This window comes from Felis catus, chromosome A2, assembly GCF_018350175.1.
Source record: "Felis catus isolate Fca126 chromosome A2, F.catus_Fca126_mat1.0, whole genome shotgun sequence".
Taxonomy (NCBI): domain Eukaryota; kingdom Metazoa; phylum Chordata; class Mammalia; order Carnivora; family Felidae; genus Felis; species Felis catus.
In genome coordinates this window covers 156,863,669-156,877,233 of record NC_058369.1, presented here as the reverse complement: position 1 = coordinate 156,877,233, position 13,565 = coordinate 156,863,669, and the positions used below count along the sequence as shown (strand labels likewise).

Below are 13,565 nucleotides of genomic sequence, written 5' to 3'. Positions count from 1 at the left end.
AGGCCAGGAGCTACAGGGCAGGTGATGGGGCAGGTGGGAGGAGATTGTGGGCACACTTGAGCTATCACAACCCTCTCACACCACTCGTGGAGCCCATGCATCCCACGCCTGAGTGAACCACCAAGTGCATGTGCAGGAACGTGTACCCTTTCTGGAAGATGGAATTGTAGACGTGGAGTACAGCTGGACCTCTGCTAGCAGAGTGCTCACCAGGAGGCCCCCCTGGGACAGCTGCAACCTCTTGTATACTTCCCGCCCACCCAGGCCAGGTGACTGGGGAGTGGTACACGAGGTCACTGGACGTTGGGGAAAGAAAGATTCAAGTAAGCAGGTGACCCTGTTCACCCCTACCGTGCACTCATTGACCTTCATGTCCAGGAAACAATGCTTGGGTGGAAAAAAGTCACTAATCTGGTTACTTTGGGGGAGGAGCTTCTTGGTTCCAGGCAAAAAGAGAAGCCAACCCAGGCTCAGTGCGTGTGGATGGGGAGGGCCGCTGGGGGTGGGACAGGCAGGCGTGAAAAGAACTGGGTTGTACTGACCACCGTTCCTTGCGTTTCCTCACCACCTGCTGCTGGTTCCCTGTGTTGGGAGAGATAATTCAAGCAGGAATTTAATTTGTTTTAGTACAACAGCAATTTAAGAAGTCTGGAAAACAAAAAGGGTCAGTAATTCCACGATTCAGTGCTAATCACTATTAATGTTTTAAAGTGTATTCAAATCCTTTCCTTACATGGCTGTGAGTATGTGGGGTGAGTGTATTTCCTAAAAAGATAAAATCCAGGCATGATGCATTTCCCTCTCCCTACATCACATCCAAATAAGAGTTGTGACTGCTTTGACACCAAGAGGCTCTGGGACCTGAAAGTGTAGTGAGGGGCTCCTGGTCCCCTAGGGGCCATCAGGGACTCTCCTGACACTGAGGGAAGCTGCTACCTGCGGGGAGAGGGGTCCTAGGTGTTCTTGTCCACAGAAGGCTGAGGGAGCATGAGAAGGGACGAGGGAGAAATAAGGTGGTGGAGGGGGGTATGACAAAGGAGAAGGAGTGAGGGGAGAAAGCCAGCAGAGAGCAGGCAACTTCTTAAAGATCAGGGGTACGGCTGACCCTGGAACAACATGAGGTTAGGGGCACTAACCCCCCAAGCAGTCAAAAGTCCAAGTATATACTTTTGACTCCCCCAAACCTAACTACTAATGGTCTACTGTTGACTACAAGCCTTACCAATAGCAAACTATCGACTGGCACATATTTTGTATGCTATATGTATTATATATTGTATTTTTATAACAAAGTACGCTAGAGGAAATACACTGTTAAGAAAATCATATGGAAGAGAAAATATGTTTACAGTACTGTGCTGTATTTATCAAAAACTATCCTCATAGAGGTGCACTTGTGAATGGGGCACCTGGGTGGCTCAGTTGGTTGGGTGTCCGACTTCAGCTCAGGTCACAATCTCACGGTTCGTGAGTTCGAGCATCGGGCTCTGTGCTGACGGCTTAGAGCCTAGAGCCTGCTTCCAATTCTGTGTCTCCCTCTCTTCCCGCTCCTCCCCCGCTCATGCTCTGTCTCTCTCTCCTTCAAAGATAAATAAAAACATTAAAAAAAAAATTTAGAATTGGACCTGTGCAGCCAGCCTGGGCCAGTGAGAGGGTGAAGACCCAGATGGGGGCACCTGTTCCTGAGCCCCCCTCTCTCCCCCACCCCAGCCCCAAGGACGGGGCCCTTGGTGGCGAGCCCCCCTGTACCTGCTCTGTGCGGCTCTGACTGGGCCGGCCCCTCCCCGCCCCCACCGCCTCCAGGATTAGCTTTATGGGTTGAGTATTTCTTAGGCGGGCCTCCTTCCTCTGCCAGTCCCTGCTTATCAGAGCATCTACAACCCCCACCTCAACCTTATCACTCAGTCCATCTCCTTAGACTGGAAGTCCCAAGGCTTCAGAGGCCATTACCATCCCACACAGCCCCAACCCCCAGCAAAGCAGAAAGTTGCCCTACAAGGTGACCCCCTTTCCCAGCTGGCATCTCCCTACCACCTGGGTGAGAGCATGGTGCCTCCTGGTCTCTGGCATCCCCTCTCCCTTTCCTTATTTGTTTTCCTTTCAATTCCCCTTCTATAAAGGTCACTTTTCCATCCTTCAATCTTGTAGTAAAAGAAGAGGGGAGTCCCTGCTCCTGAAGACCCCCCCAAGGTCCTGTGTCCTCCCCAGGTCTCTCACATCTGTACAGGCCGAAGATTCAGAAGAAAAAGCAAGTTGTGGCGGATGATTTGGAGCTAATTTTCCAACTTTAAAGCCAGTCTGGTTTTGTTACTAGCCGTGGGCCATCACCCTCCCTCTCTGTGCTCTGCCCTTCTCTTTAGAAAATTAGGAGAGCCCTCAGCCTATTCCCAGGTTCCGCATCTGTCTCCCGGGTGACTCGAATTCAGTAACAAGCATTTCCAATCAGAAGAGAAATAGAAACCACCCTATTAGAAAATAACACAAAAGGTGATGTGTCCTCAGTCCTGCCTCATCATTCCTGAAGAGAGTCCCCAGATTTCTCTGTCCACCACCTCGGCTCAGCTCCTGCTGTTCCAGTTCTGGGGTCTCCCCTGACTGGGGCTCCACAAAGCTGGGAAGGAAGAGAAGTTTCACTGAGGACGTGGCCTGGAAGCCTCCGGGAGGCTGGCTGCAAGGTTGAGAACAGAGACAACCACAAAGACCGCAATGCAGACAAGCAGTGCTCAGGGCTTGGAGCCCATCTGCGGAAGGACAACCAATAGTCACTGAACTCTTATGCTCAGGCTTTACAGACACATGAGACAGTACAATTATTGGCCCCGTTCTACAGTTTGGAAGACTGAGGCCTGGGAAGCTCACTTAACTGATCTGTAAGGGGCCAAGAGTCAGAGTTCAAACCAGAACCTGCCTGATTGTCAAGCTGGAGGGCTTTTACTTTTCTACTTTCCTGTATCCCAGTAAGTGCTCACCTGGCATGTGGGGCCCACATTTTGGGCTTCATCCTTGCTCCCCCTCTACATCCCACAGTCTCCTAGCCTTCCCCTGTCTCCCCTGCAGCCCCAGCCCACTGCTGGGAAGGAAGTGCCCTCCTCCACCTCCCCTCCCAGCTCTAGAGCAGGTTCTGTGCCCGGGGGCTCTCTAGAGAGGGCTCCTCCCCTCCAGGTAAAGCCACATTCTCCTGGCAGGGCCCCCAGTCACCTCACTGCACACACACACACTCCACCCACAAACTGCACGCTGTATACACAAGTCACACTGGAGATACACTCACTCTCAGTCCCAACCCCAAACAGACCCCGCCTCCTCCTCTGTGGACTCCTAGACCGGCTCCTTTTACCACATTCCCTAACCTGCCAGTGCCTGAAAGAAGACGATATGGGGTCTCCTCCACCTAAGGCAGAGGGGCCCAGGGTCCAACTCCAGAAACTTCTGGCCTCCTGGCTGCTCAGAGAGCAGGACTGGGATCAGCATCTGGACGAGGCCCACATGCTGCAACAGAAGAGGTAGGCTGCCCCAGTCGTGCCACGTCCCACCTCCCCCTGATCCCCCAACCCTCTGATCCACTCCGCTGCTGTATCTCTGCTTGCAGCGGCCCAGCATTCAGTGTCAGGTGGTCGGGTGCACCCAGCCCACTCCTTCCGAACCCCAGCTGTCTCTGTCAGCGGGCAGGAGGAGACTCGGTGTAGATTCGAAGCCAGGGACAAAGTGACACTACAGCTCCAACCTGCCTGGCTGGTGGAGGAGGGGGCTGGGGGACAGAAAGGGACGGGAACAGAAGAAGGATAGAAGAAAGCAGATTGGGGGAGGGGGAGGACAGGCAGGTGAAGGCTGGTGGGGAGCAAATTACCGGGGAAGGCACGGGATCCTGCAGGTTTTGGAAGACTTGTTGCCTGGAGAAAGAGCGAAGCATTCCCATTAGCGCGAAGGAAAATTGCTTGTGTGAAAAAGGGGAGGAGAGCTGTGTTCTGTAGAACTTCTGGAGCTGACCAGCTGATGAGGGAAACTCAGCTTATCTACCTTTTATTGAGTGTCTACTTTGTGCAGCGGAATGCTGGGTCGGGAGGATCATCGGTAGACTGAATGAGGCCTGTGCCTGCCCGGGGGATGCCTGCAGGTCAGGTAGGGCTGATGTGTTTCACGGAAAAGCAGCGGCCAGGGTGGGGACCTATAATCCTGCAGGTGGGCCTCTGCCTCAGAGCATCTGGGGAACCTGTCACCCATCTGAGAGCTGCCTGGGGATGGGGTGAGCAGACAGTAGCAGGCCTGCGGTCCGGCCAGTGCTGGCCTCGTGGGCAGGTGGCCTCTACAGTGGCACAGGATCCCGTGTTGCAGGAAACCCCTGCACTTGGTTTAATGCGCTGCTGTGGTCAACTTGAAATTCTTAATTTTCGAACAGGGAGTCCTACGTTTTTCTTTCGCGCTGGGCCTCACAAACGGTACAGCTGGCTGTGGCTGCAGTCGGAGCCCTCATTTGGGAAAGGCTCTCTGCTTGCTCACCAACCCCCACCCCAGGCCCTGTGAGGGAACCTTTGGCCTCCCCACCTCCCTCGAAACTTCAGGGTGAGGCCAGGGCAGGCTTGGAGAGAGAGCTGGGTTCTGGACCTGCCCTCCGCAGAGGGCGGTGCGCTAGAGGCCCGGGTGCTGAGGCTGTGTGCGGTGCGTCCAGCACAGGGGGTGAAACCAGGTTAGCCCTGGTTACCCTGAGCTGGGACTATTCACCCTGAGGGTCTAGGTGAGGTGGGGAGGGCGCTGGCCCTTACTCTGCTGGTCCCTCCTGAGAGTACTTTTCTAATGGGCAGACCTGAGCTCCACCTCAAGATAAAAAGCTTCTTCTTTAAATAAAAATGTTCTTCCCCGTGGCTCACAGGGCAATTGGAAGAGAGGATGGGGGACCTGGGGACACCAAGGGAAGCACTGGTCAGTCTGTTTGCCTCTCATTTCTCCCCTTGTGACCCTCCCCTGCCTTGTATTCACCCTGGGATCTGATTTGTGCCTGCAGCTTTAGCTTTTTTGGTTCATCCAGGCAGGGAAGAAATAAAGATGAACTGACAAGAAGTGCCTTAGGACGGATACCTCCACAGGGCTTCTGCTCCTAGCTGCTAGGTTCCCAGAGGAGCCCAAGGCTATGATCCTCCTCAGTTATGAATGGGGTAAAACACGGAAGGAATCCGTCCTCCGCACCCCCCGCCCCCCCCCTCCCCCCCCGCCACACACACACACACACAGCGTGGATCTGACTCTGAGCAGCCCTGAGAGGTATTTGGAACTTTGGCAGCTTGTAAATCGCCTAAGTTCCAACAGCTGGTCCCTCTCTGCCTCTCTGCCCCTCTGGTCTCTCTAACTCCCTTAGCCTAAGGAGAGCTAGCTCAGCAGGCCTGGGAGCAGGGGTGAAAACATTTACTCAGCTTAGGTGGATTCAGCTAGGCCCGATGGCCTCCTGTCAGGGTCATCAGGGCCACCAGCTCTGCAGCATGGGCCCCTTCTGCCCCCACAATCTTCTGCCCACTGGAGCCTTGAGGCCTCCTCCCCCCCCCGCCAACCACCCCCCACCAGACTTGGGCAGAGCTGGCAATGACACAACCATGGGGGAAACTCTCACCCCAGTCTGACCCTCAGCTAGAGTCCAGTTAACGACTCTTTGCAATGTGTCACTGCACACTTTGTGTGACTCGCATCTGTTCCACATAGAGAAGGTCTCTGATCCTCTCTCTGCCTTTGGCCTCTCAGTGATTCTGTCTCTACTGGACTCACGTTCATCTTCTCCCAGGATCCGAGAGTCTCCACTGCTTCAGGCAGCCAAGGAAAATGACCTGTGTGCCCTCAAGAAACTTCTGCTGGACCGAAGCTGTGATTTCCGACAGAGAGGTGGGTTGGGTGTGATGGAGCCAGGCCACCTGCCCTGCCTCGCCCCAGGACGCTGAGGATTTCTGCGAAGAAGCAGGGAGAGAGCCTTGAGCCAGAGCCCCTTCCTCAAGATGCTCTTGGAGGTGTTTGACACTCCTATCTTACTCCCCTCCAGGAGCCTTGGGGGAGACCGCGCTGCATATAGCGGCCCTCTATGACAATCTCGAGGCCGCCGTGGTGCTGATAGAGGCTGCCCCGGAACTGGTCAAGGAGCCCACCTTGTGTGAGCCATTTGTAGGTGAGGAGCCCACACAGTAGTTCAAGGTGGAGACAGGTGTGGGAGAGTCTGATGTCACCTCTTAAAATGGGTCTCCGAAGGGTGGCCTGGGAAGAGGTGCTAGAGGGTTCAGGAAGGTTGCCCTTGAGTTGGAAGGCATGCATACGTCCCAGTCTTGGCCTTTAGCATCCGTGACTTTCTTTCTTTTTTTTTTTTTTTGTTTTGAGATTCTTCTCTTCATAGAGGGCTCCAAACGCAGCTGCCCTTTATTGATTGATTGATTGATTGATTTATAATTTAAATCCAAGTTAGTTAACATATAGTGTAATAATGACTTCAGGAATAGAATTTAGTGATTCATCACTTACACGTAACACCCAATGCTCATTTCAGCAATTGCCCTCCTTCATGCCCATCATCCATTTAGCCCATCCCCCCACCCAACTCCCCACCAGCAACCCTCAGTGTGTTCTCTGTATTTAAGACTTTCTTATGGTTTGCATCCATCTCTGTTTTTATGTTATTTTTGCTTCCCATCCCTTATGTTTTGTATTTTAAATTCCACATATGAGTGAAGTCACATGATATTTGTTTTTCTCTTATTTCTCTTAGCATAATACCCTCTAGTTCCAACCACGTTGTTACAAATGGCAAGATTTCTTTCTTTTTGATCACTGAATAATATTCCATTATATATATATATACCACATCTTCTTTAAAAAAAATTTTTTTTTAACGTTTATTTTATTTTTAAGACAGAGAGAGACAGAGCATGAACGGGGGAGGGTCAGAGAGAGGGAGACACAGAATCGGAAACAGGCTCCAGGCTCCGAGCTGTCAGCACAGAGCCCGACGCGGGGCTCGAACTCACGGACCGTGAGATCATGACCTGAGCCGAAGTCGGCCACTTAACCAACTGAGCCACCCAGGCGCCCCGGTACCACATCTTCTTTATCCATTCATCAGTCGATGGACATTTGGGTCCTTTCCATACTTTGGTTATTGTTGATAGTGCTGCTATAAACATTGGGGTACATGTTCCTCTTTGAATCAGTGCTCCTGCATCCTTTGGATAAATACCTAGTAGTGCAATTGCTGGGTCATAAGGTAGTTCTATTTTTAATTTTTTGAAGAACCTTCACACTGTTTTCCAGAGTGGCTGCACCAGTCTGCAATCCCACCAGCAGTGCAAAATGATTCCTATTTGGGGCACGTGGGTGGTTCAGTTGATTAAGTATCCAACTTCAGCTCAGGTCATGATCTCGCGGCTGGTGAGTCCAAGTCCCATATCGGGGTCTGTGCTTACAGCTCAGAGCCAAGAGCCTGCTTCAAATTCTGTGTCTCCCTCTGTCTCTGCCTCTCCACCTCTAGTGCTATGTCTCTCAGAAATGAATAAACATTTTAAAAAAAGGTTTCTCTTTCTCCCCATCCTTGCCAACATCTGTCGTTGCCTAACTAAATTGTTAATGTTAGCCATTCTGACTGGTGTGAGGTGGTATCTCATTGTGGTTTTGATTTGTATTTCCCTGATGATGAGTGAGGTTGAGCATTTTTTCATGTGTCTGTTAGCCATCTGGATGTCTTCTTTGAAAAAGTGTCTATTCATGTCTTTTGCCCCTTTCTTCACTGGATTATTTGTTTTTTGGGTATTGATTTTGATAAGTTCTTTATAGATTTTGGATACTAACCCTTTATCTGAGATGTCATTTGCAAATATCTTCTCCCATTTTGTTGGTTACCTTTTAGTTTTGCTGATTGTTTCCTTCACTGTGCAGAAGGTTTTTATCTTGGTGAGGTCCCAATAGTTCATGTTTGCTTTTGTTTCCCTTGCTTCCCAAGACATGTCAAGTAAGAAGTTGCTGCAGCTGAGGTCAAAGAGGTTGTCGCCTGTTTTCGCCACTAGGATTTTGATGGCTTCCTGTCTTATGTTTAGGTCTTTCATCTGTTTTGAGTTTATTTTTGTGTATGGTGTAAGAAAGTGGTCAAGGTTCATTCTTCTGCATGTTGCTGTCCAGTTTTCCCAACACCATTTGCTGAAGACACTGTCTTTTTACCATTGGATATTCTTTCCTGCTTTGTCAAAGATTAGTTGGCCATACATTTGTGGGTTCATTTCCGGGTTCTCTATTCTGTTCCATTGATCTATGTGTCTGTTCATGTACCAGTACCATACTGTCTTGATGATTATAACTTTGTAATACAGCTTGAAGTCTGGGATTGCAAGCATATGTGACTTTATTTAGCCATTCACTGTTTCCTTTTCTTTCAACTCCTCTCATGTTCCCTGTAGGACAAAACTCTGTTTCTTTCTCTTATAGCAACATTACAGTGATTCCATGTACACCCTACCCACAGCAGTCAAGAGGTGGGGACAGTGAGGTGGACAGCCTGTGAGACAAATTGCCCTGAGTCTCAGGCCACTGTGCTAAGCCAAGGGCAGAAATCTATGCCAGGACCTGTCAGGGACCTCCTGCCTGCCAGTGAGATGTTGTGTCCTTGGAAGAATTGGGGACAGCCCCATCACTGAGACGTCTCTCTCTCTCTCTCTGGGCCAGGTCAGACCGCCCTGCACATAGCCATCGTGAACCAGAACGTGAACTTGGTGAGAGCCCTGCTTGCCCACGGGGCCAGCGTGTCTGCGAGAGCCACAGGCATGGCGTTCCGCCACAGCCCCCGCAACCTCATCTACTTTGGTGAGAGTGGGGCCCGGGGCTGGGAGGAAGGGATATGGGGAGGTGGGCAAGAGCAAAGGGAGGGAGGGCCGAGGAGGGCCGGAAGCAGCTGGGCCTTCCAGGGTTTCAGGCCAGAGCCAAGCCTCCCCGCGCCGCGTGCTCCATCCCTGCCTCTGCTTCTGCTGACGGGCGTCCCCGAGCCCAGAGCTGCCACAGGAGGGCAAGGAGGCAGTCACTCGGGGACGCTGCCCATCCCCCAGCCCATCGGACCCTCGTGGCAGCGAGCCTTCTGTGTCCACAGGGGAGCACCCCTTGTCCTTTGCTGCCTGCGTGGGCAGTGAGGAGATGGTGAGGCTGCTCATTGAGCATGGAGCTGACATCCGGGCCCAGGACTCCCTGGGTAAGAGCTGGGGGCCGGGAGGGCAGGGGCCACCCCAGGTCGGGCAGGGCATCAGCGGGGACTTCAGCGCAACGGCCACGTGACGCCCGCGTCCTCCCGCAGGAAACACCGTGTTGCACATCCTCGTCCTGCAGCCCAACAAGACCTTTGCCTGCCAGATGTACAACCTGCTGCTGTCCTACGATGGGCGCAGGGACCACCTGCAGTCCCTGGACCTCGTGCCCAATCACCAGGGTCTCACCCCCTTCAAGCTGGCCGGAGTGGAGGGCAACACCGTGGTGAGGGACACTCCCCTGGCCCCATGGCGGCCTTTCAAAGACCCTTGGTGCCCCACTGCCCGGAGGGTGGGGCCCCTTCCTCCATACTCCGTCGCTAAATGCTCAGCCTCAGGGACCCCTGGGCGGGAGGCTTTGAGAATGTCGCTTTAGGACATCTGCTCTGGGAGCCCAGCGTTCTGTTCCCTTTGCCCATCCTCCTCTTTCAGATCCTTATAGGGTGTGTGGGAAAGAAAGACAACCAGAAAAAAGGAGGCTCACGCAACTAACTGTCCATCAGTCTCAAGGAGCGGGCCGTAGCCCTCGTCCGCGGTGGAGACCCCCCGGCTCAGCTTCTCACACTGACCTCTGACTCACCACTGTGTCTTCTCAGATGTTTCAGCACCTGATGCAGAAGCGGAAGCACATCCAGTGGACCTACGGGCCGCTGACCTCCACTCTCTACGACCTCACCGAGATCGACTCCTGGGGGGAGGACATGTCCTTTCTAGAGCTGGTGATTTCCTCCAAGAAGCGAGAGGTATGGGTGCCACAGATGACCAGGGGCTGTCAAGTGTCTGAGCAAAGCCTGTCCATTTGCTTACATCCTGGGCTCCAGACACTTCCCTGCTTTATAATAAATGGAGATGAGAACCGAACCATGGAGCCTTTGGGAGAAAAGTCCAGTCTGACTGCGTTCTCCCTCTGCCCAGCTCCAGCCCTTTCTGCTTACCTTTCTCATACTAACCTTTTAGGTGAGGGACTCTCCAAATGGAAGCCGCTTCCTAGCATTCATTCATTCATTCATTCAGCACACTGAGGACCTTCTGAGTCCCAGCTGCTGTATAAGGAACTGAGAGTACAGAAATAAATCAATCATAGTTCCTGTCTGCTTCCTCACACCCCACTCCCTGTCCTCAGTAAGTGCAATGGAGTACAATGTATGCCACCATAGGAGTCTGCACCATGCACAGTGGCAGCACCACTGAGGTCAAGTGACTTGTCCTGGATGGGCCAGGAAAGATGTCACAGAGGAAGGGCTTGAGCTGGGTCTTCTAGGGGAGCTGGAATTCACCAGGAAGAGGAGGGGAAAGAGAGCTCCCCAGAGAGCGGGAAACACGTGCACCATTCTGATAGTACTGAATTGAGTGAACGGTAGGAAGGGAAAATTTGTCGAAGACTCTAGGAGCAAGGAGCAAATGCTTCGGGTCCTCGGAAACTTCCAAAATAGTGGCAAGATAGAATTTCTGTTGTTTATCTGCAACCTGACAATTTCCTAAGAAACTTTCTGCCATAAAATGCAGGCAATCGTTAGTAAGAGAGAATTTGAAAGGTCACTTTGTGTGATCTTACTCAGAGAATATTCCTGGAAACAGATAAACTTCTTTCAGGATTTCTTAGGAATTAGAACGCCAATCCCGCTGTGTGAATTGTGCCTACATAAATCCTTGATGTCCGGTTTCAGTGAGCTCTCGGTGTTCTCCTCCAGGTTTTATTCTTGTCTTATTCAGCTACTTTTCCTTTCCTTCAAAATTCCTAGCCCTTTTTACATCTCTCATAGCCTTCCCCCCTTAGTTCCCTCGAAGCCCAGACTCCTATATTCTGGCAAAAGTTGAGGCTCTCTGCAAAAATCGGGTTCCTCCTACTTCCTGCCTTGAGCTGCCAAATATATCAGAAACTGCCCACCATCTCTCCTTCCCTCTGGGATCAGCAGAAAAGGTATTCTGTTGGCTAATGGTTCATTCCTACAGCTATGGTTTGACTTTTGCCTTTTCTTACTTTCTCAGATGCCTCATCCCCTCCACCTCCCACTCTCATTTGTGCTTAACCCCTTGCTGTGTACTTCTGTCAGACTCCAGCCCACCGCGGAGGCTTAGATGGTTGCCTCATCCAACTTTCCGTGCCTCTACTGCTCCCCTCCAGTGCCTAAGACTTGCAGAGAAAATAGGACCACTTCCTTGCTTGAACCCCCTGTGCTCCCTATTGCATTCGGAAAGATAATTCAGACTCCCCACTGTGCTCCCAATACCTGATGGTCTGCCTCTTATTTACGTCACCCCTTACAACTCCTGCCCGCCACTCCCCACGGGTCTTCTCACGTCCCCAGATGCACCTTGTTTGCAGATGACCACCTCTCTCGCCTGGCTGCCTTGGCGACTGCTGCTGCTCGTGGGCTGATCTCTAACTCCCCCTTCTTTCTACTAACTACTGCTCATCCCTCGAAGCCTCATTGGGGTTCTGGCGTCTCGTGCTTACTTCTTTAACAGAATGAATGGTGATGATGCTGTTGTTACGCTGCCCTCTGGGACCTGGCGGGAAATCCAGCACTCCTCACCGTGCCAGTCACCTCCTGCCCCCCAACCTATGCACTGCTTCCATGGTAGGCTCGCCAGATCCTGGACCAGACCCCAGTGAAAGAGCTGGTGAGCCTCAAGTGGAAGAGATACGGACAGCGGTACTTTCACATTCTGGGTGCCTTGTACATGCTCTATATGATCTGTTTCACCGCCTGCTGCATCTACCGCCCCCTCAAGTTCCGCTTGGGCAACCGCACAGATCCCCGGGACAACACAGTCCTCCAGCAGAAACTGCTGCAGGTGACTCTTCCTGGAAGGGGATGGAAGGGAGTGGGAGCGTGGGGTGCTGGTGCTGGGCGCCTGCAGGATACCTACCCAGGAAAGGCACTACTCACTGGGCTCCAGCGGCTACAGGCTCCTGGTCACGCAGACAGAAATTCGGCATGAGATAGCCGACCAAAAAGGGAGCTTAATGAGTAAAAAACACACTTACCCAGGGACCTGTGGTTTTTCTCACTAACCCTGAAAGAATACTTGCTGTTACGAACACCATACATTTGTGAACTTCCTTATAATTCGCAAGCCCTATTGTTCAAAAGGGAGGAAAATCATACTCCAAGTACATTTCTGAGTCCATTTCTGGTCTGTTAGGGCAACACGGACATCCCTCCTGGCCTGCCCTCTCTTCTGTGTACTGTCAATATGAGGGCATTGGCAATCCTGTGTCAGCTGTCAGACCACCTGTCAGGTCCCCTGCACAAGGTCCCTGGATTAAGTAGCAGGTTGAAGTAAATAATTTCTGAGGCTCCTTTTATGCCTGTGGGCTTGCCATTCTGTAGTGTTGTTCAGAGACCCAGGGTCGTAAGGATGGCTGGGCAGAGGTGTAGAGTAGCCGTAAGAGTCTGCTGTTGATGGGAGCAAACTCTCCCTCTTGGGTGACGGCATTAGTAGGCTCTAATGGGAGCCCCTGAGCATCTACAGTCAATGAGTGTGGCTACTTTGGGTTGGTTTACAGTTCGTGGCTAACCACAGTTTTTGTCCCGGGGACCTGAAATAGCCAAAGGTGGGTGCAGGTATGTGGGCAGAAGGCAAAAGACAGGGGAAGAAGAATTTTGCCAGGTGAGTAAGAGCTAGGTGACTGGAGATTTATGTTCCACGGAGGATGGGCCAGCCACAGGTATGGTGCAGCCTCGGCTAGGAAGAGGGGTAGTTCGGGTCAGAAAGAGAACATAAGTTGCTTGCTTCGTCTAGGAACAAAAACCCTGAGTCAAGTTAGGCCAGAGAGAGTGGGATACACAGAGAAACAACAGGGCAGAGCCTCATTAAACCGCAGAGTTGGTCACAACACTCCACCTCGCTTGCTCCTGTAACTGCCTCTCAGTATACATTCAGCGTGCTCATGTATCCAGAGCCTGTCTCTGACAAAGGAGGGTTTGCTGCCCAGAGAGGATGATCCTGAGCATGGAGTGGCTGCCTTGTTACGGCGGGCACCAGTGTGCTGGGGGGAGGTTGTATTCCATGCATCTCAAATTGGGCACAAAGGCTGGCCCTGGTGTGGAACCCACACAGGGGGAAGTAAGGACATTGAGAAGATGGCCAAGTGAGATGGGTGAGAAACTAGAAATGGGGAAAATGCACACCCATGAATGAGCTGAGGGTGACTGGGCTTTTCCAACATTCTAGGCCCTATTTCCCAGATGTGTTGTTCTCCCAGTCCCCCTTTGTCTCAAGCTTACCTAGGGATTTTCTGGATTTAGATTGTAGATAACGTTCTGGCCTGAGAATTGGGTGATAACTGAGCAATTGAGTACTCTAAGTCTC

At 51.9% G+C, this 13,565-nt stretch overlaps 1 protein-coding gene across 1 annotated transcript in view; it reads left to right on the top strand.

Annotated features, from left to right (window-relative positions):
- TRPV5 (transient receptor potential cation channel subfamily V member 5) overlaps nucleotides 1–13,565 on the top strand; it is a 33,738-nt gene that overhangs the window by 1,769 nt on the left and 18,404 nt on the right. The window contains exons 2-10 of the mRNA XM_045052913.1: nucleotides 2,149–2,957; nucleotides 3,294–3,503; nucleotides 5,768–5,865; nucleotides 6,020–6,142; nucleotides 8,677–8,814; nucleotides 9,095–9,193; nucleotides 9,296–9,471; nucleotides 9,842–9,988; nucleotides 11,832–12,044. Of these exons, the coding sequence (XP_044908848.1) occupies nucleotides 3,376–3,503; nucleotides 5,768–5,865; nucleotides 6,020–6,142; nucleotides 8,677–8,814; nucleotides 9,095–9,193; nucleotides 9,296–9,471; nucleotides 9,842–9,988; nucleotides 11,832–12,044 (1,122 nt within the window). The 5' untranslated portion in view covers nucleotides 2,149–2,957; nucleotides 3,294–3,375. The remainder of the gene's footprint in view (nucleotides 1–2,148; nucleotides 2,958–3,293; nucleotides 3,504–5,767; nucleotides 5,866–6,019; nucleotides 6,143–8,676; nucleotides 8,815–9,094; nucleotides 9,194–9,295; nucleotides 9,472–9,841; nucleotides 9,989–11,831; nucleotides 12,045–13,565) is intronic.